This window comes from Neomonachus schauinslandi, chromosome 5 (assembly GCF_002201575.2).
Source record: "Neomonachus schauinslandi chromosome 5, ASM220157v2, whole genome shotgun sequence".
Lineage (NCBI taxonomy): Eukaryota > Metazoa > Chordata > Mammalia > Carnivora > Phocidae > Neomonachus > Neomonachus schauinslandi.
This window is the reverse complement of record NC_058407.1, coordinates 58555043-58576779: the sequence shown is the minus strand read 5'-3', so window position 1 is coordinate 58576779 and position 21737 is coordinate 58555043. Positions and strand designations below refer to the sequence as shown.

The window sequence follows — 21737 nt, the reverse complement described above, 5'->3', positions numbered from 1 at the left end:
TATGGCAGACAGCCAGTGAAACGTCAAATAGTACAGGGAAGGGGGAAGAGCACAAGGAAGGAAAAGGGAAGCACAGAAAAGAGAATCTGATAGAAATAATTCTACCAAGAGCATAGACGTATGAGAAATTAACAGAGTCAGAGGAAAGTGAGTTAAATGTGGAGATTTTGTAAACATTTTGGGATTAAAGGATAGGTTCAAAATGTTATTCTTCTGAAGAAAAAATTGAGTAATTATTCTGTAATAGAGTCTGGTAAGTGTCCGGGAATATGTCAACTTGGGGAATTAAAAAGACTTTAGAAATAAGGTCATTCACATAGAAGATATTGGGCTTCCATGGAGCCAAGTCCAGTGCAATGCAATGCTGGTTTAGGTCAACTGACATGACATGACTCATTAGGATCAGTTTTGTCTCTCCTATCCTGAGAAACTTGAGTTTCCATCACTCACCTCTACCTTTAGATCTCCTAAAGGTCAGCAATGAAAAACAGGACGTTTTCTGAGTTTATTCTGTTGGGCTTCACAAATCAACCTGAGGTCCAGGTTGTGATATGCATCTTTCTGTTCCTCATCTACGTGATAAGTGTCCTAGGAAATCTGACTATCATCATTCTCACTCTAGTAGACCCTCACCTCCAGACTCCCATGTATTTCTTCCTCCGGAATTTGTCCTCCTTAGAAATTTCCTTCACGTCCATTTTTATTCCCAGATTTCTGACCAGTGTGACAACAGGAAATAAAGTCATCAGTTTTGCTGGATGCTTGATTCAATATTTTTTTGCTATATTTCTTGGGGCGACAGAGTTTTACCTCTTGGCTTCTATGTCCTATGACCGCTATGCTGCCATCTGCAAACCCCTGCGTTACCTGACCATCATGAGCAACAGGGTCTGCATACAACTCGTGTTCTGCTCCTGGCTGGGAGGATTCCTAGCTATCTTACCCCCAATCATCCTGATGAGTCAGGTGGATTTCTGTGCCTCCAATGTCCTGAATCACTATTTCTGTGACTATGGGCCCCTTCTGGAGCTGGCCTGCTCAGACACAAGCCTCCTAGAAGTGATGGGCATCTTCCTGGCAGTTGTGACTCTGGCGGTTACTCTGGTGCTGGTGACATTTTCTTACACACACATTATCAGGACCATTTTGAGGATCCCTTCCGCCCAGCACAGGACAAAGGCTTTTTCCACTTGTTCCTCCCACATGATTGTTATCTCCCTCTCTTATGGCAGCTGCATGTTTATGTACATCAATCCCTCTGCAAAAGAAGAAGGTGCCTTCAACAAAGGAATGGCTGTGCTCATTACCTCAATTACTCCCTTGTTAAACCCCTTCATTCACACTCTAAGAAATCAGCAAGTGAAGCAAGCATTCAAGGACACCATCCAAAAGATTGTGAAGCTTTAAAAGACAGTACCTTTCCATGAAAAATATATTTCACTTACTAAATGTGTGTGGAGTGTCTACTATGTTTCAAATGCTGAACTGGCCCTTGAGGATAAATATATGAATGACATATGTCCTAAATTCAAGGAATCTGCAGCCTAGTAAGACAGAAAGGTGTTAAATTGTAATTCATGTAGTTAGTTGACAAAAAATAAAAGAACATGGTAAGTGCTATTAGAGAAGAAAAATGAGAATCCATAAAAAGAACAGTTGGAGGGAGTTAACTATTTTCCAGAAATGACTTGAAAATTTAGAGGCAAAACATATTGCTTATTTAGAAGAGTGGAAAGATAAGAATTTAGAGGGAGAAAGAGAGGCCATCATGAAGGTATTTTTTAATTACAAACTATGGAGTTAGTTGACATTGGTAAGTCAAGAGAAGTTTTAAGAAAGGAAGTTATAATATCAGCATTATTTCGAAGGATATCTGACATTGGCATTGTTCTTCCTCATGGAGCCCTGGAAACTATGCTTCAGACAAAGTGTCAATAAATTGATTCTCCTCCCCTTTGTCATTCATCTTTCAACTGTAGCCATTACAACTTCCAACCTTCCCTAAAGGAAAAAAAAAAAAAAAAAGATATACATCTGATCCACTTTTCTCCAAATGAGGTGAAAACCCCCAAGATTTTGTCAACTTACACATCCATTTTCTAGAAGTTGTGATTAGAAGAGGCTTCTAGAGCCAAGGTTAAAAGCCTCCCGCTTCTAGACAGGATCTGTTGTTGCTTTTCTTAGCTGACATTTTTTTAAGTTAATGGCTGAGATCTCCCACTCTCTCTCTGTGGTAGTTTCTGGTGATTTCTTCTATTGTAATCTTATTTCATCTGTTTGTTTACTTTCGTTAGATATTAGGACAAATTCTGTGATATGACTCCATTCTTTTAACTTTTCCCCAAGTTTTTGTTTTTGTTTATAACATAAGCCATGGATGCCTGTTTCATAAATGGATAATGAATATAAAATAGTAATATGGTTTTATATTTAGAATTCAGAATGTTATGAGTCTTAGCAACCCAATGGGAATAGACTACCCTACCAAGAACTCTATACATGGTTTCAAAGTAACAACAGCTTGAATATGAACTGGTGGTGGTAGGGCCTCAACTTAAAGGATGAAGAACATTTTTAGAAATCTGAGTACTTGCACATAGTTTAATAATATCCTAATGCATTGTAGAATGCTTGTTACTGTTTGAGTTACAAGTGGAACATCATCTTGTGTGTTCACGTGCTTTATATATGGTAATATTGTTGACTGGGATGATGCTTCTTGGGCATTTAAGAAACAAACTGTATTGGACTGGTTATGAGAGAAAATTTCCAGAACCACAGAAAATATTGAAGAGTGCATGGTATTTTGAATAAAAGGTCTTTTATGGAGGGCGCCTGGGTGGCTCAGTTGGTTAGGCGACTGCCTTCGGCTCAGGTCATGATCCTGGAGTCCCGGGATCGAGTCCCGCATCGGGCTCCCTGCTCGGCAGGGAGTCTGCTTCTCCCTCTCCCACTCCCCGTTTGTGTTCCCTCTCTCGCTGTGTCTTTCTCTGTCAAATAAATAAATAAAATCTTTAAAAAAAAAAAAAAAGGTCTTTTATGGAAAGCCATTGTTATTTTGAATATCTGAATTTCTTTGGTGGCTAAGCTAGAGATTAGTGATGATTTTTAATTTATTACAAATTGTTGGGGAACATCATCAAAAAGACATAACCCCGCTAAGCTGGGCCGGGGTTGGGGGTGGTGACCACAGGCTCCTCGCCCCCTCCACTGTGCTTGGAATGTGGGTTCCCCTTGCCTTTCCCGCTCCCAGGAGCTACTCCAAGGACACAGCCTTGAGATAGTGATGTGGGGTTGACAACACCTGCACCGTATACGTGACTGAACCCAGCTAGGGCCTCTTTATAAACTCTTAAGATGCAGCGAGCGGGTGCAGGGATCCATTCGTCTTGCTGCTGCCCAAGACAAGGATCTTATGTAAGTTCCCTATGCTTATTAAAACTGCCACCTACCCACCTGGAGTGGCCTCCTCTTTCTTCTGTCTCTCTCTGCCCTCTGAGAACGGGGGCCGGTTTCAGATTTCACCTGGGAAGCTCCCAAGAGGGTTACAAACCAATACAAATTCACTGAGCTATCAACTGATATGGAAATGTTCTTAAATAGCCACATTTCAATTATTAAGTTCATCCAAATCCACATTTCTACCAGAATCTATGATGAAGTGGAACACAATGCCATATAGTGCTCAAAAATATAGGCTTTAGTTCAAATCCCAGAGTCTCAACCTTCTATAAGAGATGCCTTGGGATTGTTACTTGACCTCACTAAGGCTTGCTTTTCTCAAACACAAAAAAGAGAATAATAATTGTGTCTATCATATATAACAGTTTTGAGCATTAAATGAGATAGTAAGTGTAAAACATTTTAAAAGCCAATACTTAAGTGTTTCATAAGTGATACCCATTACAACAGCATGAACACTATCCTTCTCAAGAAACTGGGGCTTAATTAGTAAGAATAGATATTAGGGCGCCTGGGTGGTTCAGTTGGTTAAGCGACTGCCTTCGGCTCAGGTCATGATCCTGGAGTCCCGGGATCAAGTCCCACATCGGGCTCCCTGCTCGGCAGGGAGTCTGCTTCTCCCTCGGACCCTCCTCCCTCTCATGCTCTCTGTCTCTCATTCTCTCTGTCTCAAATAAATAAATAAAATCTTTAAAAAAAAAAAAAGAATAGATATTAAATTGATTGGTTTAATATAATGGGACTGTAAACATGTTGGTCATTCTACTTGAAATCCCTCTGCAGCAAAGCCAGCTTATTTACATCTCTTATGTCCAGTTGCATCCGTTGGTAGCCAGATCGATGAAGGTCTTATCCATACTTCACATAAAGCCAATCAGAATATTTGGCAGGAGATTATTAGAAATGACTACATCAACTCCATGTGCCCTGGAGATCTCTAAGTGTGCTGAGATAAGGAAGGAAGGTACTTGGTGTAAGTCAAAGTTTAAGAACACTAAGCAGGGCTTCACCCAGCCTTCATAATATAAGCATTTAGAAATTAATTTGGGGGATGCCTGAGTGGCTCAGTCGGTTAAGCGTCCCTTCCGCTCAGGTTACGATCCCAGGATCCTGGGATCGGGTTCCATGTCGGGCTCCTTGCTCAGCATGGAGTCTGCTTCTCCCTCTGCCTGCCACTCCCTCTGCTTGTGCTCTCTCTCTTCCTCTCTAACAAATAAAATAATAAAATCTTTTAAAAAAAAATTAATTTAGGAGGGAACATATCACCCTCTAAATGAGCTTGTCAAAAAAAAAAAAAGGTCATGCTCTTCTGAAACTGTTCACTAAACTGGCTTTATGCTACCACATACTTATAATATAATCTGAGTCATAGATAAGCAAAGGAATGAGTTTACTGATCTGAAGCTGAACCTTTGGAATGTTCAATTTCTAAATGTATGAGTTGGTGGGCTTTATCCCTTCTGTCACCACTATAGACAAGAATCAAAAGAGGGGCACCTGGGTGGCTCAGCGAGTTAAGCATCTGCCTTTGGCTCAGGTCCTGATCTCAGGGTCATGGGATAAAGCCCCACATCTGGTTCTTCACTCAGCATGGAGTCTACCTGCCCTTCCCCCTCTCCTACTGCCCCTCCCCCTGCTCTCCTGCTCTCCTCTAAAATAAATAAATCAAATCTCCTTTTTAAATAAATAAATAATAAATTTATCCAGAAGGTCACAACCCAGGGCTTAAGCTTCTGTTCATATGCATCACTAAACAGTAGAGCTAAAGCTATACAAAGATCATGAGTTCAAATGCCAAAATAACCACCCATCTTAGGAATATATCCACTGGGGGAGAGGGGCAAGATTCCACACCAGACAACACATGATGCAAAGAAGAATTACTGGAACAGAAACAGCAAGAATTTAAAATAAGTATAATTTCAAAGCTGTAATCATCAAGACAGTATGGTACTGGCACAAAAACAGACACATAGATCAGTGGAACAGAATAGAGAGCCCAGAAATGGACCCTCAACTCTATGGTCAACTTCTTCAACAAAGCAGGAAAGAATGTCCAATGGAAAAAAGAGTCTCTTCAGGCGCCTGGGTGGCTCAGTCGTTAAACGTCTGCCTTCGGCTCAGGTCATGATCCCAGGGTCCTGGGATCGAGCCCCGCATCGGGCTCCCTGCTCCGCGGGAAGCCTGCTTCTCCCTCTCCCACTCCCCCTGCTTGTGTTCCCTCTCTCGCTGTCTCTCTCTCTGTCAAATAAATAAATAAATAAATCTAAAAAAAAAAAAGACAGTCTCTTCAACAAATTGTGCTGGGAAAATTGGACAGCCACATGAAGAAGAATGAAACTGGACCATTTCCTTACACCACACACAAAAACAAACTCAAAATGGATGAAAGACCTAAATGTGAGACAGGAATCCATCAAAATCCTTGAGGAGAACACAGGCAGCAACCTCTTCGACCTCAGCCACAGCAACTTCTTCCTAGAAACATCACCGAAGGCAAGGGAAGCAAGGGCAAAAATGAACTACTGGGACTTCATCAGGATAAAAAGCTTTTGCACAACAAAGGAAACAGTCAACAAAACCAAAAGACAACCGAAAGAAAGGGAGAAGATATTTGCAAATGACATATCAGATAAAGGGCTAGTATCCAAAATCTATAAAAAACTTACCAAACTCAACACCCAAAGAACAAATAATCCAATCAAGAAATGGGCAGAAGACATGAGCAGACATTTTTCCAAAGAAGACATCCAAATGGCCAACAGACACATGAAAAAGTGCTCAACATCACTCGGCATCAGGGAAATCCAAATCAAAACCACAATGAGATACCACCTCACACTGGTTAGAATGGCTAAAATTAACAACACAGAAAACAACAGATGTTGGCAAGGATGTGGAGAAAGGGGAACCCTCCTACACTGTTGGTGGGAATGCAAAATGGTACAGCCACTCTGGAAAACAGTATGGAGATTCCTCAAAAGTTGAAAACAGAGCTACCCTAAAACCCAGCAATTGCACTACTGGGCATTTACCCCAAAGATACAAATGTAGTGATCCAAAGGGGTACATGCACCCCGATGTTTATAGCAGCAATGTCCGCAATAGCCAAACTATGGAAAGAGCCAAGATGTCCGTCAACAGATGAATGGATAAAGAAGATGTGGTATATATATACAATGGAATATTATGCAGCCATCAAAAGGAATGAAATCTTGACATTTGCAATGACGTGGATGGAACTAGAGGGTATTATGCTGAGCGAAATAAGTCAATCAGAGAAAGACATGTATCATATGACCTCACTGATATGAGGAATTCTTAATCCCAGGAAATAAACTGAGGGTTGCTGGAATGGTTGGGGGTGGGAGGGATGGGGTGGCTGGGTGATAGATATTGGGAGAGGGTATGTGCTATGGTGAGCGCTGTGAATTGTGTAAGACTGATGAATCACAGACCTGTACCTCTGAAACAAATAATACATTATATGTTAAAAAAAAAAAAAAAGATAGCAGGAAGGGAAAAATGAAGGGGGTGAAATCGGAGGGGAAGACGAACCATAGAGACCATGGACTCTGAGAAACAAACTGAGGGTTCCAGAGGGGAGGGTGTTGGGAGGATGGGTTAGCCTGGTGATGGGTATTAAAGAGGGCACATATTGAACGGAGCACTGGGTGATATATGCAAACAATGAATCATGGAACACTACATCAAAAACTAATGATGTAATGTATGGGGATTAACATAACATAATAAAATAAAATTTAAAAAAAAAGGTTACTACGTGAAGTGATGGATGTGCCAATTAACAGTGTGGGGGGAGTCCGTTCACAATGTATACATATATCAAGTCATCACATTGTATACTTTAAATATCTTACAATTTATTTGTAAATTATACCTCAATAAAGCTGGTGGGGGAGGAAAGGAGTCTGAGTAAAAATAAACAAGACACTCCCTCTCTTCAAGTAATCTATAATCCAGATGCAAACATCAGAGAAATTTTTTTAAAGATTGATTGATTTTCGGGGGCAGTGGGAAGAAGGGGCAGAGGGAGAGGGACAGAGAGTCTGAAGCAGACTCCCATTGAGTGCAGAGCCTGATGCAGGGCTCGACCTCACAAACCTGAGATCACAACCTGAGCTGAAACCAAGAGTTGGAAGCTTAACTGACTGCACCAGCCAGGCACCCCAGACAATTTTTAATAAGGGTTAAATATAAGCAAACAGCAAGGTGGGTGAAAAATGCTTCTTATTCCAAAATACATGCTACATATGTGAACCATGCATTAGGAAGTAGAAAATTTTGTTGTGAATACAGATCTGAGAAGGCCAGTGCATCTACCGAGAAAGCAAAGGTAAGTGCTGAGATACACAGATGAACAAAAAAACAGTCCCTGAGCTCAAGGTGTTTGTGGTCTGGTGGGGAAGACAAGCTCTATCCCACATCACTGACTCTACAGAAATATAACAGAGGCACAAACCATGTGTTACTGGGACTGGGAGAGAGCAAGTGACTCAGCCTAGGGCTTCCAGGAAAGGCCTCATAGAAGAGGTCACACTTAGGCTAGATCTTGGAGGATGAATGGGTGTTTGCCAGTTCTAAAGAGAACTGGGAGAACAGCAGAGAATTCTTTGTAGCCTTTCTCAGAGGAAATAAAAGCCAAAAATAAAAGAAAGAAAAGAGGAAGGGAAGAAGGAAGGGTGAGGGGAAAGTCACTGACATTCAATAATTCCTCAAACATTCTGAAAGAGGTGACTTTTCTGACTAGGGAAGAGTCTCCGGAAGCTTCTGCTCCGCTTCCCTGAATCCACAGAGAGACAGTGGACAGGTAAAGGAATGATGGACTTGGGGAGAAATTTTCCTCTTCTTCATCCTAATTTCTGATGCTCCTATCCACCCAGGCTTGCACATTTCTGGAAACGGCTGGATCCGCCATGGCCAATTGGACCTTAGTGACTGAGTTCTTCCTCTAAGTCCTGACAGACACCAAAGAGCTTCAGGTGGCAGTTTTCCTGCTCCAGCTGCTTGCCTACCTCGTGACTGTCTCTGGAAACCTGGTTGTCATCAGCCTGACCTTGCTGGACACCCGCCTGCAAACCCCGATGTACTTCTTCCTCTGGAATCTGTCCTGCCTAGAAATTTGGTTCCAGACCGTCATCCTGCCCAAGATGTTGCTCAACATTGCCACAGGGACCAAGACCATCAGTTTTGCTGGCTGCATCACTCAGGACTTTTTCCACATCTTCCTGGGGGCTACAGAGTTCCTCCTCCTCACGGCCATGGCCTACGACCAGTACATCGCCATCCGCCAGCCCCTCCGCTACCCGATCCTCAGGAGCAAGAGTCTGCACACAGCTCATCCTCACCTGCTGGCTGGCAGGTTCTCCTTCATCATCGTGCCTGTCATCCTGACCAGTCGGCCTCCATTCTGTGACACCCACATCAACCACTACTTCTGTGACTAGATACCTCTAATGGAGGCGGTGTGCGGTGGGCCAGGTGTTAGAGATGGCAGCTTTCACCCTGGCTGGGGTGGCTGTGGTCAGCACTCTGGTGCTATCAGCATATCCTATGTCCAGATCATCCAGACAATTGTCAGGATCCCCTCTGTCCAGGAGAGAAAAAAAGCTTTCTCTACCTGTTCTTCCCACATCATTGTGGTCACCATGTGCTATGGCAGCTGCTTCTTCATGTATGGCAAGCCCTCTCCAGGCAAGGGGGTTGATTTCCACAAAGGAGTGTCTCTAATCAATACAATCATTGTCCCCCTCTTGAATCCTTTCATCTGTACTCTCAGGAACCAACAAGTTAAGCAAGTAGTGAAAGACCTGATCAGGAAAACAGTTGGCTCCAAAATAAATGACAGCCCTAACAAGGCTCTTTCCAGGGACACATGAATCTAAGAATTCCACAAAAAGTATTTTCAAGGTTAAGCTCTCATGAATAGTCCTCTTCGAAATCCTTAGAGCTTTTCCAGCTTCCACCCATCCCTTGTCCCAAAGCCACTCCCATATTTCAGATATTTGTTATGGTAGCACCCCACTTCCAGGTACCAAAATCTGTATTGATTACCTATTGCCACTTAACGAGCTACCCACAAAACCTAGTGGCTTAAAACAACAATCATTATCTCATAGTTTCAGTGGGCCGGAATCTGGCTGATTAGCCGGGTAACTCGGGCTTAAGGTGATTCATGAGGTTGTAGTCAAGCTGTCAACCAGGGCTGTGGCCTCATCTGAAGGCATGATTGAGGGGGCATGTGCTTCCAAGTTCACTCACTCCGTTGTTGGTAGGAATATGCCTGTGGGACCAAAACCAACACTCCTTTGTGAGACCAGGGAAGGAGGGAAAGAAAAAGGAGATGTGGAGTTATTCTTAGAAAGTATATTGTAATATATTGTCACCTAAGGGGTGACTGTGGAAGCAACTGAAACACCAGCAACGTTCCTGTGCCCGGGCTGTTGAACACAGTGGCCCAGTAGGAGCGGGATCCCATGATCCCCAGCGGCAGGGCACAGGTTAGGAGCAATGAAAGAATGTAATCTTCAGTCTCTCCTTTCGGCACCTGGTGATTGCTAGCCCAAACACCCTGCTCCTCCCTTATCCTATGACTGCCTCCCTGCGTGCCAGCATGTAGGGGAGGGTGCAGACCTGCTTTACAGCTTCAAGATATTTGCCATCCCTTTGTACTCCTTTCTCACACTTTGAGGCATCTGTCCTTGCTTTTCTCATAAAAAATAAATAAATAAAAAATAAAAGCTTTGTGCAGGATTCAGCTGCTGCTCCTCTCCCTTTCAGAGGCAGCCCTGCACAGCCACTCAGATTGGTGTCTGAGAACTTTATTTCAGTGTGCAACCATGGGGAGAGGACTGTAAGACTGGGGCAAGAGTCTGAACAGGGACTACTAAAAAACAGCAGTGTCTAAATGCTCCTCTGTATGGGGAGGCAACTCTGAAACTCCAGGAAGACAGGCTCTGAAGGAGATATTGAGGGGAAATTTGAGTTGCACACACTGTCACAGACTTCCTCGCACTCCAGCTACACCATCATAGGCACCACTGATAGACTTCCAGCACTTAGGCCACACTCACCCTCCCGACCTTTCCCCATGCCCCTCACTCCCAGCCCAAAACATTCACCCCAGTGTCAGCCTTCTCTTCCTCTGCTTCCAGGATAGCATGATCCCGAAGAAATTCAAGGCCCCCAGACCTGGCCTGTTCTGGCTTCATGCCTCTCCCTTCAAACTTGGCCCTCACGGCTGCTCAGAAATCCATTTCCTCACCTCTGAAATCCCTGACAAATGTCCCTGTGAGATAAAATTTCTCTCTTGAATCATATGATCCCTGCCCCTTCCCACTCTTTTTCTCTTTGGTGAGCTTATCACCAACTTTTCAGGAGAGGATGAAGCTGTGCAGCCTAAGCTCAGAAACACCCTCTCCCTTCACCTCAGCATATTTCTGGCCCTGCATCTGCTTTCTCATCCTTGCCACTCCGTCAGAGGAGGAGGGATCTCTGGATCTCTGGATCTCTGTTACCTCAAAAGACGTAACACGGGGCATGGGCTGTTAAAAAGAACACAAAGTCTCAAGCTAAGCAGGCCTGTATTTAGATCCTACTTCTCCTGCTTTCTAGTGAGGGGTGGCCTTGAACAAGATACTTCGTCTCTCTGAGTCTTGGTTTCCTCTTCTAAAAAGTAGTCTGCAAGGGGTGCCTGGGTGGCTCAGTCGTTAAGCATCTGCCTTCGGCTCAGGTCATGATCCCAGGGTCTTGGGATCGAGTCCCACATCGGGCTCCCTGCTCAGCAGGAAGCCTGCTTCTCCCTCTCACTCTCCCCCTGCTTGTGTTCCTTGTCTCATTGTGTCTCTCTGTCAAATAAATAAATAAAATCTTTAAAAAAATAAATAAATTTTAAAAATAAAAAATAGTCTGCAATAGGAAACATTTGATGCTTCCAGCCCATTTCTTACCCCCCCAAAACCTTAAGAGCTGGTCCTTCACCCCAGAAGTAAGTCCCTATTGCCTTTGTACACTTGCTTCTACTATGCTGCTTGTCTTGAGGTAACAGCGATGCAGAAATACCTCCTCTTCTGAGACGGATTGGTTCCTCAAACTAGCTCCAAATCATGCCCATTTATATCCGTGGCACCACCATCCTTCCACTCTTTGGGGCTAGACATCTTGAAGTCATCACTGACTCTTTCCTGCAATCTGTCACCAACCCCTGTTATCTCCTCCCTCAAAATGGTGCTCAGATTCACTCTACCCTCGTATTTCAACACTCTGCATACAGGCCACATGTCAAATATGACCAACTATCAGAGACTGCAAGAGATGGTCTCACATTCTTTGCTTCTCTACAGCCACTCTCTTTGGTAGTACCCTCCCACATGGACTCTGGGTTTGGCCCTGTGGCTTGCTTCAGACATTGTGACAGTAGCAAACAGAATGCAAGCAGAAATTCAAAAAGCCCTTGAAACCCTCTGACTGCCATGTGAACAAGTCTGGGCTATCCTCTAGATGATAAAAGACTCAAGGCCTCCTTGCCACCATCACCTTTGCTGATAATAATCACATACACATACACATACATACACACACACACACATACATACACACACACACACACACACACAAACCCTGCCCAGGTGGCCAGCAGCCAAGTGGGGATGCATGAATGAGCCCATTAAAAACCAACAGAAGAACCACCCAACTGAGCCCAGCCCAAGTTGCCAACCTACAGAATCATGAACTAAATAAATGTGGTTGTTGTAAGCCACAAAGTATTCAAGTGGCTTATTATTCAACAAAAATTAACCAGTACACCAAACAAAAGTAAGTAGATATGGTAAACACATACTGTGTCCTGGTTAAGAATCCAAGATTAAGAAGTGAATTCAAGTTGGCTTAGTGAGGTCAGGAAAGAGAACTCCAACTCTTCTCATCTATAGTCGCAGGCCAGAGAAAGTTACCAGGAAATAGGCCCTAAACAGAAGGCATACTGAAGCAAAATTATTTACTTTTCTTCTGGAGCATTCCATGTCCTCCTCACAGGTAATCTGGCCCCTAAAGTAAGACTCAAATGGGAATGTTGCCCCAATAGACTTTGAAAGTCTTATCCCAAGGAGCCTGATTTGAACATTCTCTGTGTGAAATGAGGTTTTAAAGTTTCCCAGAAAGCTCAGAAACCACCCCGAGCCTCAAGTCCCCACACTCTTGTCAGGAGCATTTCTAGGACACCCTTTTTCAGGAACTCTGTCCCCAGAGAATAAAATTCTCACATGAAGGCCATGGTCTGCAAGAGAGAGACCCAGAGCTCCCCAGGCTATGTGTCTATTTCTCAGACGCTGTGGGAAACAGTCAGACAGGAAGATGATGTGCTGATTCACTCACTTCTCAGACTGAATCAGTCTTAATTGAACGTATCCCTTTTCTTTCTCCACACCCAGTAAAGATGTAATTTATGAGCCAAGTCCAAAGCAGACAAATGTTCTGCGGGCACACATTTTGTTCTCATCTCAAGAACCAGCACATTGTATTAGTACCTCATAAATTCATTTCATCTTCTGCTTTGAAGTTATTAGGATGTGAAGGTAATTCTTTTGTGAGCCCCCCCCCACCACCACCACCAGAACTGAGGAATGGGGAGAGAGACTGAAGACCCAGAAAACCACTTAAAACGTGTACATGCTGAAGAAACCAGATTCTCAAGGCAGGGAACCAGAGACAATCCAGGGAAATGGCTCCCTCTAGTGGGAGTTTCTATTTTTACAATGTCACACTCACACCACAGTTTAGGAAACTGAAAGGATTTAAGTTCTTGAAACAATGGAACCATTGTCCCGGGAATGATATAAACAAACACCTCCCTCTTGTGAGGATTTTTGCTGTTTTGTGTTTTGTTTTGTTTTGTTTTGTTTTGTTTTGTTTTGTTGTTTTAGAAAATGTCAACTATGGTGGCTGGCACAAAATTGACCAACCCTAAAGAATATAACTCAGTCAAACTTTCATTCATGGCTTAATTTTTATCACTGCTATGTCCCATAGGGGTGTGATCAGGTTAAGTAAGGCATTGTGAGCTACTTTTTACTGTTCTTAATGCCTGCTCCTTTTAATAGCTGTTGACTTGGAGGCACTCTTCCTGCGATGCAGATACTTTCATGTGTAATTTGGTTAAAAATTAACTTAATAAAGGGAGGGCGCCTGGGTGGCTCAGTTGGTTAAGCGACTGCCTTCGGCTCAGGTCATGATCCTGGAGTCCCAGGATCGAGTCCCAGGATCGAGTCCCAGGATCGAGTCCCGCATCGGGCTCCCTGCTCGGCAGGGAGTCTGCTTCTCTCTCTGACCCTCCTCCCTCTCATGCTCTCTGTATCTCATTCTCTCTGTCTCAAATAAATAAATAAAATCTTTAAAAAAAAAATTAACTTAATAAAAATTACTCAAAACCTGTGTTTATGGAGTTAATTAACTATATAGGCATTTTCAGTGACTTGCTTTAATTATTAAACATTAACAAGTCAGATGTAGGGAGATGTCTGCCCACTGGGAATTTAGAAATTTAAGCGATATGGTGGTATGAGTAGGATGATTTTTTAAATTGTTGAGTAATTTTTTCTAGTCTGTTAAGGTTAAGAATTACGGAGATCTTTATTTTAGGGCTTAGCTAAATGTATTTTTATTTTAACTTTAATCAAAGAAAATACCAGATCTAAGGAGATGCCTGTCTGAAAATTTTATGAATTTAAGTAGCATGCTGGTTATTAGTGGGAAAGATTTGTTAAATGGTTGCATAGTTTTTCTGATATACCAGGACTGAGAATATAAATATTTTTGTTCAGAACACTGAAGCGGAGTACTCACAGATTAAGGAACTCTGCCTAGATACAATTCCCAATAACCATCTGAGGGCTCTCAATAAAAATTAAAAGACCAAAATAAAATCCTTAAAGAAAATAGAATTGAGTATACATCTGCCATCTGCTCTTGCCGCCTAGCTCAAATAGGGAAAAACAGTGACTTGGAGTTTTCTCTTCCTCCCTTTCTAATAACAGGTGCCAAGTCTTTCTATGAGGGGAAGGAGAGGGTGGAGCTCTGAACTGCACTAACTTTTCATTGTGCTTTCATATGTGCACAATCACCTCTGTGCTTATCCTAGATGAGACAGCACCTAGAGGTGGGGCAGGAAGGGAGGGAGGGAGGAAGAAAGGGGGAGACAAAAGAGAAGAAAGGAAGGAAATGGGGGAAAATAGGAAGAAAGAAGGGAGACAGAAGTCCTGATTTTGAAACTGCTATTTACAAATACATTTGCAGGTGTTCAAAGCATGGGTTCTGCAAAATTACTTTCTACTTGGGAATTTCCTTCTAAGTATAAATTTTTTTAAAATTTTATAGAAGCATAAATTTTATTTGTAAAGATTCGAAAAAAAATTTTTTTGAAACTTCTATTTAGAAGATGATGTGGAGACAGGGGAACCCTCTTACACTGTTGGTGTACACTCTGGAAAACAGTATGGAGGTTCCTCAAGACGTTAAAAAGAGAGCTACCCTATGACCCAGCAATTGCACTACTAGGTATTTACCTCAAAGATACAGATGTCGTGAAAAGAAGGGCACATGCACCCCAATGTTCATAGCAGCAATGTCCACAATAGCCAAACTGTGCAAGGAGCCAAGATGTCCTTCAACAGATGAATGGATAAAGAAGATGTGGTTCATATATACAATGGAATGTTACTCAGCCATCAGAAAGGATGAATACCCACCATTTGCATTGACATGAATGGAACTGGAGGGTATTATGCTAAGTGAAATAAGTCAGTCAGAGAAAGACAATCATCACATGGTTTCACTCATATGTGGAACATAAGGAATAGCACAAAGGACCATAGGGGAAGGAAGGGAAAACTGAATGGCAAGAATTCAGAGAGGGAGACAAACCATAAGAGACTCTGAACTCCAGGAAACAAACTGAGGGCTACAGAAGGGAGGGGGGTGAGAGATGGAGTAGCCGGGTGATGGGTATTAAGGAGGGCACGTGTGGTGATGAGCACTGGGTCTTATACACAACTAATGAATCGTTGAACACTACATCAAAAACTAATGATGTACTCTATGTTGGCTGATAGAACATTAAAAAAAAAAGATGAATATATGGGCAGCAGTTGCCGTACAAGTTTTTCAGAGAGGAGAACACACCCAAGTGGCGGGGGCTCTTCAATATGTTGAAGAATTAATTTTGCAATTATTTAATATGCTATGCCAAGCTCAGCCCCGAAGTGCTTCAGATGTAGAGGAATGTGTTCAAAAAAGTTTCCCTCATCCAACTGTTAAGTGGACGATAGCTGATGCCCAATTGGCTATTGAAAAGAGAAAGCAAAGAAACACTTTATCTCTCCCAGTAGAAAAAATTCATCCTTTATCAAAGGAGGTCGTAGGTTATAAAATTGACCACCAGGTTTCTGTTTACATAGTAGCAGTATTAGAATACCTTTCTGCAGACATTTTAAAGCTGGTGGGGAATTACGTACAAAATATACAGCATTATGAAATTACAACAAGATATTAAAGTGGCAATGTGTGCTGATAAGGTATTATTGGACATGTTTCATCAAGATGTAGAAGATATATTATCTTTTTTCTTTTAAGATTTTATTTATTTATTTGGCAGAGAGAGGGAACACAAGCAGGGGGAGTGGGAGAGGGAGAAGCAGGCTTCCCGCAGAGCAGGGAGCCCGATGCAGGTTTCGATCCCAGGACCCTGGGATCATGACCTGAGCCGAAGGCAGACACTTAACGACTGAGCCACCCAGGTGCCCCAAGATATATTATCTTTAACTGATGAAGAGCCTTCCACCTCAGGACAGCAAACTTACTGTGATTTGGTAAAAGCATTTATGGCAGAAATTCAACAGTACATAAGGGAACTAAATCTAATTATAAACATTTTTAGACAGCCCTTTGTCTCCAACTCAAAATTGTTTTCAGCTAATATAAGTATTGTTGTGTACACACATATCATTGCATGTGTTGTTAATTTTACATGACCACTCAAATTTGAGTTTGTGTAGTTCATGATTGCTAATTTGTCAAATTTTTTTAAGTTGTGGGATTTAACTCATAGTGACTATGATCTCAAAGTTGTTACAACAGGTTCAATAAATTCAACATCAAAAACTAAAAGACCAGCGCGCCTGGGTGGCTCAGTTGGTTAAGCGACTGCCTTCGGCTCAGGTCATGATCCTGGAGTCCCGGGATCGAGTCCCACATCAGGCTCCCTGCTCAGCAGGGAGTCTGCTTCTCCCTCTGACCCTCCTCCCTCTCATGCTCTCTCTCTCTCTCATTGTCTCTCTCGCAAATAAATAAAAAAATCTTAAAAAAAAAAAAAAAAAACTAAAAGACCAAAAAAATAGAAGATGAACGTGTGCCTGTGTTCTGACAAACAGACTGGGTGGAGAGAGAGAGGGAAGGTGAGAGAGGAGAAATCTGCAGCAGCTGCTAAGCTGAAAAGGGACAAGAAACTCCTGTTTGTCTCTATTAAAAAAGTAGGTTTTTCAAGATTTTATTTATTTATTTGAGAGAGAGAACAAGTGAGAGAGGGAACACAAGCAGGGGGAGTGGGAGAGGGAGAAGCAGGCTTCCCGCAGAGCAGGGAGCCCGACATGGGGCTCGATCCCAGGACCCTGGGATCATGACCTGAGCCGAAGGCAGACGCTTAAAGGACTGAGTCACCCAAGGGTCCCTGCTAAAAAGTAATTTTAAAGAGTTTACAATGACTCATTGGAAACATTTTAACAATTGCACCATTCCCAGCTAGTGTTTATGTAAGAAAGCTTTCTATTTACATTGCTAAAACTCCAAGCACTTTAGCAAAACACTGTGCTAAAAGCCTTGAGTTACACAGAGATGATTTGAAATGAACATCATGAAAAAGAATGTGCAGTCTGGCTGTTGCTGGCCAGAAGAGAGTTTCTGTTCCATACAAGGCAACTGTCTGTGAACAACCATATTAACTGATGGTCTGGGTGATTTTTTAAGCATTTTACAACATAACATGATAGTGTATTCTTGTGTGTTATAGTTTGGTAACATTTTATCGTGTTTAACTATTTTTGAGGAAACTGGAGGCTTAGGGTTGACACTGTCACATAATATTTTTTCCCATTTAAAATGATGAGAAATAGGTTCCCAGTTAGCAGTTTCACCCAAAACATCTGTTTTTCATGAACGGATTATTGATCGTAAAGAGGAGATGCCCATGTAAGGATTCAGCTATCTCAACAATAGCATTGCTATCTTGAAGATAATGGAATAATACCTTCAAAATTCTAAAAATAATAATAATAATCACACCTAGACTACTATACCCAGCCAATTCTCAAACAAGCACAAGGTTAGAATAAAGAATGTTCAGATGTGCAAAGCCCCAAAAACTGTATTTCCTATGCACCATCCAACAGCATCTGGAGCTACTGGAGAATGTACTCCACCCAAACTCAGAAAGAAAAAGACCTTGGATCCAGGAAGCAGGAGCTCTAATTCGAAAAGAGAGTGAAAGGCATTCCTGGCCACCCCCACATGGAAGCTGTGCATCAGGCTGAAGAAAGCACAGTCCAGAGGGGAATCTGCAGACAGTCTCTTCCACATACCATACCCCAGGTACATCGGGGACACCCACAGGCCCATCACACTCCCGCTGCACAGGACACGTCTACACCCGCTGTCCAACCACATCTCCCCCCCAGCATAGACACTACACACACCACAGGCTCCGTTTGCAGAGCCAGTGACAAATGGTAATCTTAGACATTCTTTCTCAGGTCCCAAGTTAAGGTTGTCTTATCCTGTTCCAAATTCCAAACGGGTTCCCGTTGACGTCAAGCCAGAGGTCCTCTGCCTCCATGGGGCCAACTTATCCTTAGGAGCCTCTTTCTACTTCATCCCTCCTCCAAGAGTGTCACCTCCTCCCTTCACAGGTCCCCTGGCCACCCAGTAATCCAGCAGCCACACCTCCACCTACCCGTCCGCTGCCCATGTGGCCAGTTATCCATCCCTTTATGGGCCCCTCTATCCGGCAATCAATCTGGCCCTCTGTCCGTCTCTTCTGGACTTGTCAGCATAGTTCTCAGACACACAAAGAGCCTTACTACAAACCCCTCTGGAGGCGCTGCTCTGTGAATGAGGCAGCAAGGCCACCTCGGGAGCAGGGAACCAGTTTCTCCGCCGTGAGGCCCAGGGGACCCGGTGCACACCGGCGGGCATCACACAAAATCCTCCCAGGGTCCCCACACCCAGAACCTGGGAGGCTCGTCTCCCGGCCCAGCGGAGAGACCTCCGAGCTGTCGGTTCATAAACGGGGCCCGGCCCATGGAGAACAAAGAGAATCCGAGGGAAGACGCAGCCACTCCAGATTGGCAGGCTGCAGGTCCGACAAGCGAGCGAACTTACCTGCAGGCTCGTGTTGAGCGGCCGCTAGACCGTGGACTCGGCACCCGCCCACGGCAATCGTAGAAGTTGGCATGGAGGACTTAACCGGTTCAGTAATGTACACCATCCAGGAGGTCTCAACGACACCTTATCGCCTCAACGTTACGTGCTTGAAAATGGCTCCCACCGTGGGAGGACCGCACATTCAAAGGACAGGGGAGGGGATAAGGAGCCCCCCATTGCGCAGGTGCAGCTCTGGCGTCAACCAGCGGTCACATCCTCCCGATGACCTCCTCCTGCCCTGCACGCCTGGTGACCCGCTCACAGTCTTGCCTGCCCCCCTCCCCCGCCTCGGCAATACGCCCTGAGCAGGCAGCAAAGGGTTTTCCTGGCGTGGAGGTGCCGCGTTGCGCTGGAGACAGGTGCGCAGCAGCAATATAGGTACATGCGAGAAAAAACCCAAGATTCACAGAATGATTCCCCACCAAGAGTCCCATAATCTGAAGCACTGATTTATTAAGTCCCTTAGGTGGGAGGTTGGATCACTTAGGGCATTCACCCGTGTCCTCATGAGATTTAATAAAGATGGTACATCAGCAGACTCAGGAACACACACATTCGGTTTGGATAATGGCACAGGTGTCTCTTTTCCAGGCAGTGATCATGTCCAAGGCCATTCTATTTTGGAGCACAGCTTTTCTCATTAGAGACATTTCAGTGCTCAGTAAAGACATGTTTTGCTGGCTATCATTTAAGGCTCGCTGAGTGAAGTTAGTAAGGCTTCTGTGGGTGCTATACCGTCCTCCAGACCAATGGAGGGGGGACAAGGACAGTGGCTTACACAACAGGACCAGTGGAAAAGCAAATGTGCCTGCCTGGCCTTGAGGGGAGGGAGGGTGGCAGCCTTAGAAACTTGCCCTGGTGGCGCATAGCGTACATGTTGGCCAGGGATGGCAGCATTGAGGATATGGGCAAAAAATAGGTGAAGGGGAGTGGGGGGTACAGACTTACGGTTATGGAATGATTAAGTCACAGGGATGAAAGGTACAGCGCTGGGAATAGTGGATAGTACTGTAAGAGCATCGTGTGGTGAGCTTGCGGGGAGCACAGCATAACATAGAGAGGTGTTCGATCACTATGTCGTACACCTGAAGCTAATGTAACGCTGTGTGTCAGCTATACTCAAATTTTTTAAAAATTGAAATTGAAACTAAGAAATTCTCAGATAAACAAGAGCTGTGAGGGAGTTTGAGGACTGTCGTCTTGAGCTCTCTAGACTCGACGAGACAGAAAGTCATGCTGTGAATGAGTCATCAGTAACACCTGTCAAAGCACCTCCGCAAAGCTACTAACCCGCTCCTCTTCCAAGCTCTGAAGCAACCCCTATGAATGAAACAAAGTCCTTGCCTGTGCAGATCATACTTTCCAGTGGGGGAGACGTACACTAAACACCCAAACAAACAAAAACAACAAATATTACAGTTCCGCCGGAGATGCATGCCCTAAAGAATATAAAGTAGTACGATCGGGGGCATCTGGGTGGCTCAGTTGGTTAAGCGACTGCCTTCGGCTCAGGTCATGATCCTGGAGTACCGGGATCGAGTCCTACATTGGGCTCCCTGCTCGGCAGGGAGTCTGCTTCTCCCTCTGACCTTCCCCCCTCTCATGTGCTCTCTCTCTCTCTCACTCTCTCATATAAATGAATAAATAAAATCTTTAAAAAAAAAAAAGAAGTAGGACGATCGGGGTATGGTGCTATACAGTCTCTAGGGCAGTTTGGAAAAGTCTTTCTAAAGAGATGAAATTTGAGCCGAAACTTGAATAATGGAAGGCACCTGTGAAAGATATAGGGCAAAGCCTCTGCACAGTGGGAACAGCAAGTAGGTTTAAGGAAGAGAACAAAGGCTAGTGTGGCCGGAGCATAATGGAGGGAAAACAAGAGCAGGGTGTTGTAAAATGTAGGTTTCATCATTATTTTTCCAACAGGATGAGGGCAACAGATCAGAAGACAATTCCCATTGAAGAGATATTTTGTTACTCACAGTTCCCAAGAGGAGGGGCATGCTGCACCATACATAGCCACAGGGAGAAGCACTGGGGTAGATCAGGAGGCACAGGGAGTGAGAGGTCATGTGGACAAGAGCCTGTACTGTGATTTTCTTGGGAAGGAATAGGCAAGGCAGGGTAAGCAGACTAGGCAAGTTTCAGTTTAGCTAGTTTGGATAATTTCAGCCAGTTCTAGGTTTAGGGGCTGTCTCTGGTTGTCTGGTATCCGACCCTGGGATGATTAGGTCCAAGAATATTTTGGCCCAGAGTGTTAGAACCCAATAAAGGTGGTGGCAGAGGGTACAGACTCTGGACTGTTGGCTTGCATATGAAAGGCACGCTTATAGATGAGTCATTTGTTATCTCTAGGAATTAGCTGATCTTGGGAGGGGCAGTCTAGCCAGGATCAGTAAGGCTCCAGATGTCAAAACATCAGAATAAAAAGACATGCTTAACTACTGGGTATTTACCCCAAAGATACAAAAGTAGGAATCCGAAAGGGTACATGCACCCCGATGTTTATAGCAGCAATGTCCACAATAGCCAAACTGTGGAAAGAGCCAAGATGTCCATCAACATCTGATGAATGGATAAAGAAGATGTGGTATATATATACAATGGAATATTATGCAGCCATCAAAAGGAATGAGATCTTGCCATTTGCAATGACGTGGATGGAACCGGAGGGTATTACGTTGAGCGAAATAAGTCAAACAGAGAAAGACGTATCATATGACCTCACTGATATGAGGAATTCTTAATCGCAGGAAACAAACTGAGGGTTGCTGGAGTGGGGGGTGGGGTGG

The 21737-nt window shown here is 43.8% G+C and overlaps 1 protein-coding gene and 1 pseudogene across 1 annotated transcript; both read left to right on the top strand.

Moving 5' to 3' along the window:
• The first annotated feature begins 468 nt into the window (after positions 1–468).
• On the top strand, positions 469–1407 carry LOC110577799 (olfactory receptor 6C4). The gene has a single exon (XM_021687231.2). The coding sequence runs from the start codon at positions 481–483 to the stop codon at positions 1405–1407; it is 927 nt and encodes a 308-aa protein (XP_021542906.1). The 5' UTR covers positions 469–480.
• A 6992-nt stretch (positions 1408–8399) lies between these two features.
• LOC123324852 lies at positions 8400–9362 on the top strand (annotated as a pseudogene).
• Positions 9363–21737: the final 12375 nt, after the last annotated feature.

What these genes read in the sequence shown, in the direction of transcription:
- LOC110577799 (XM_021687231.2), top strand. Translation starts at nt 481, where the DNA reads ATGAAAAACAGGACGTTTTCTGAGTTTATTCTGTTGGGCTTCACAAAT.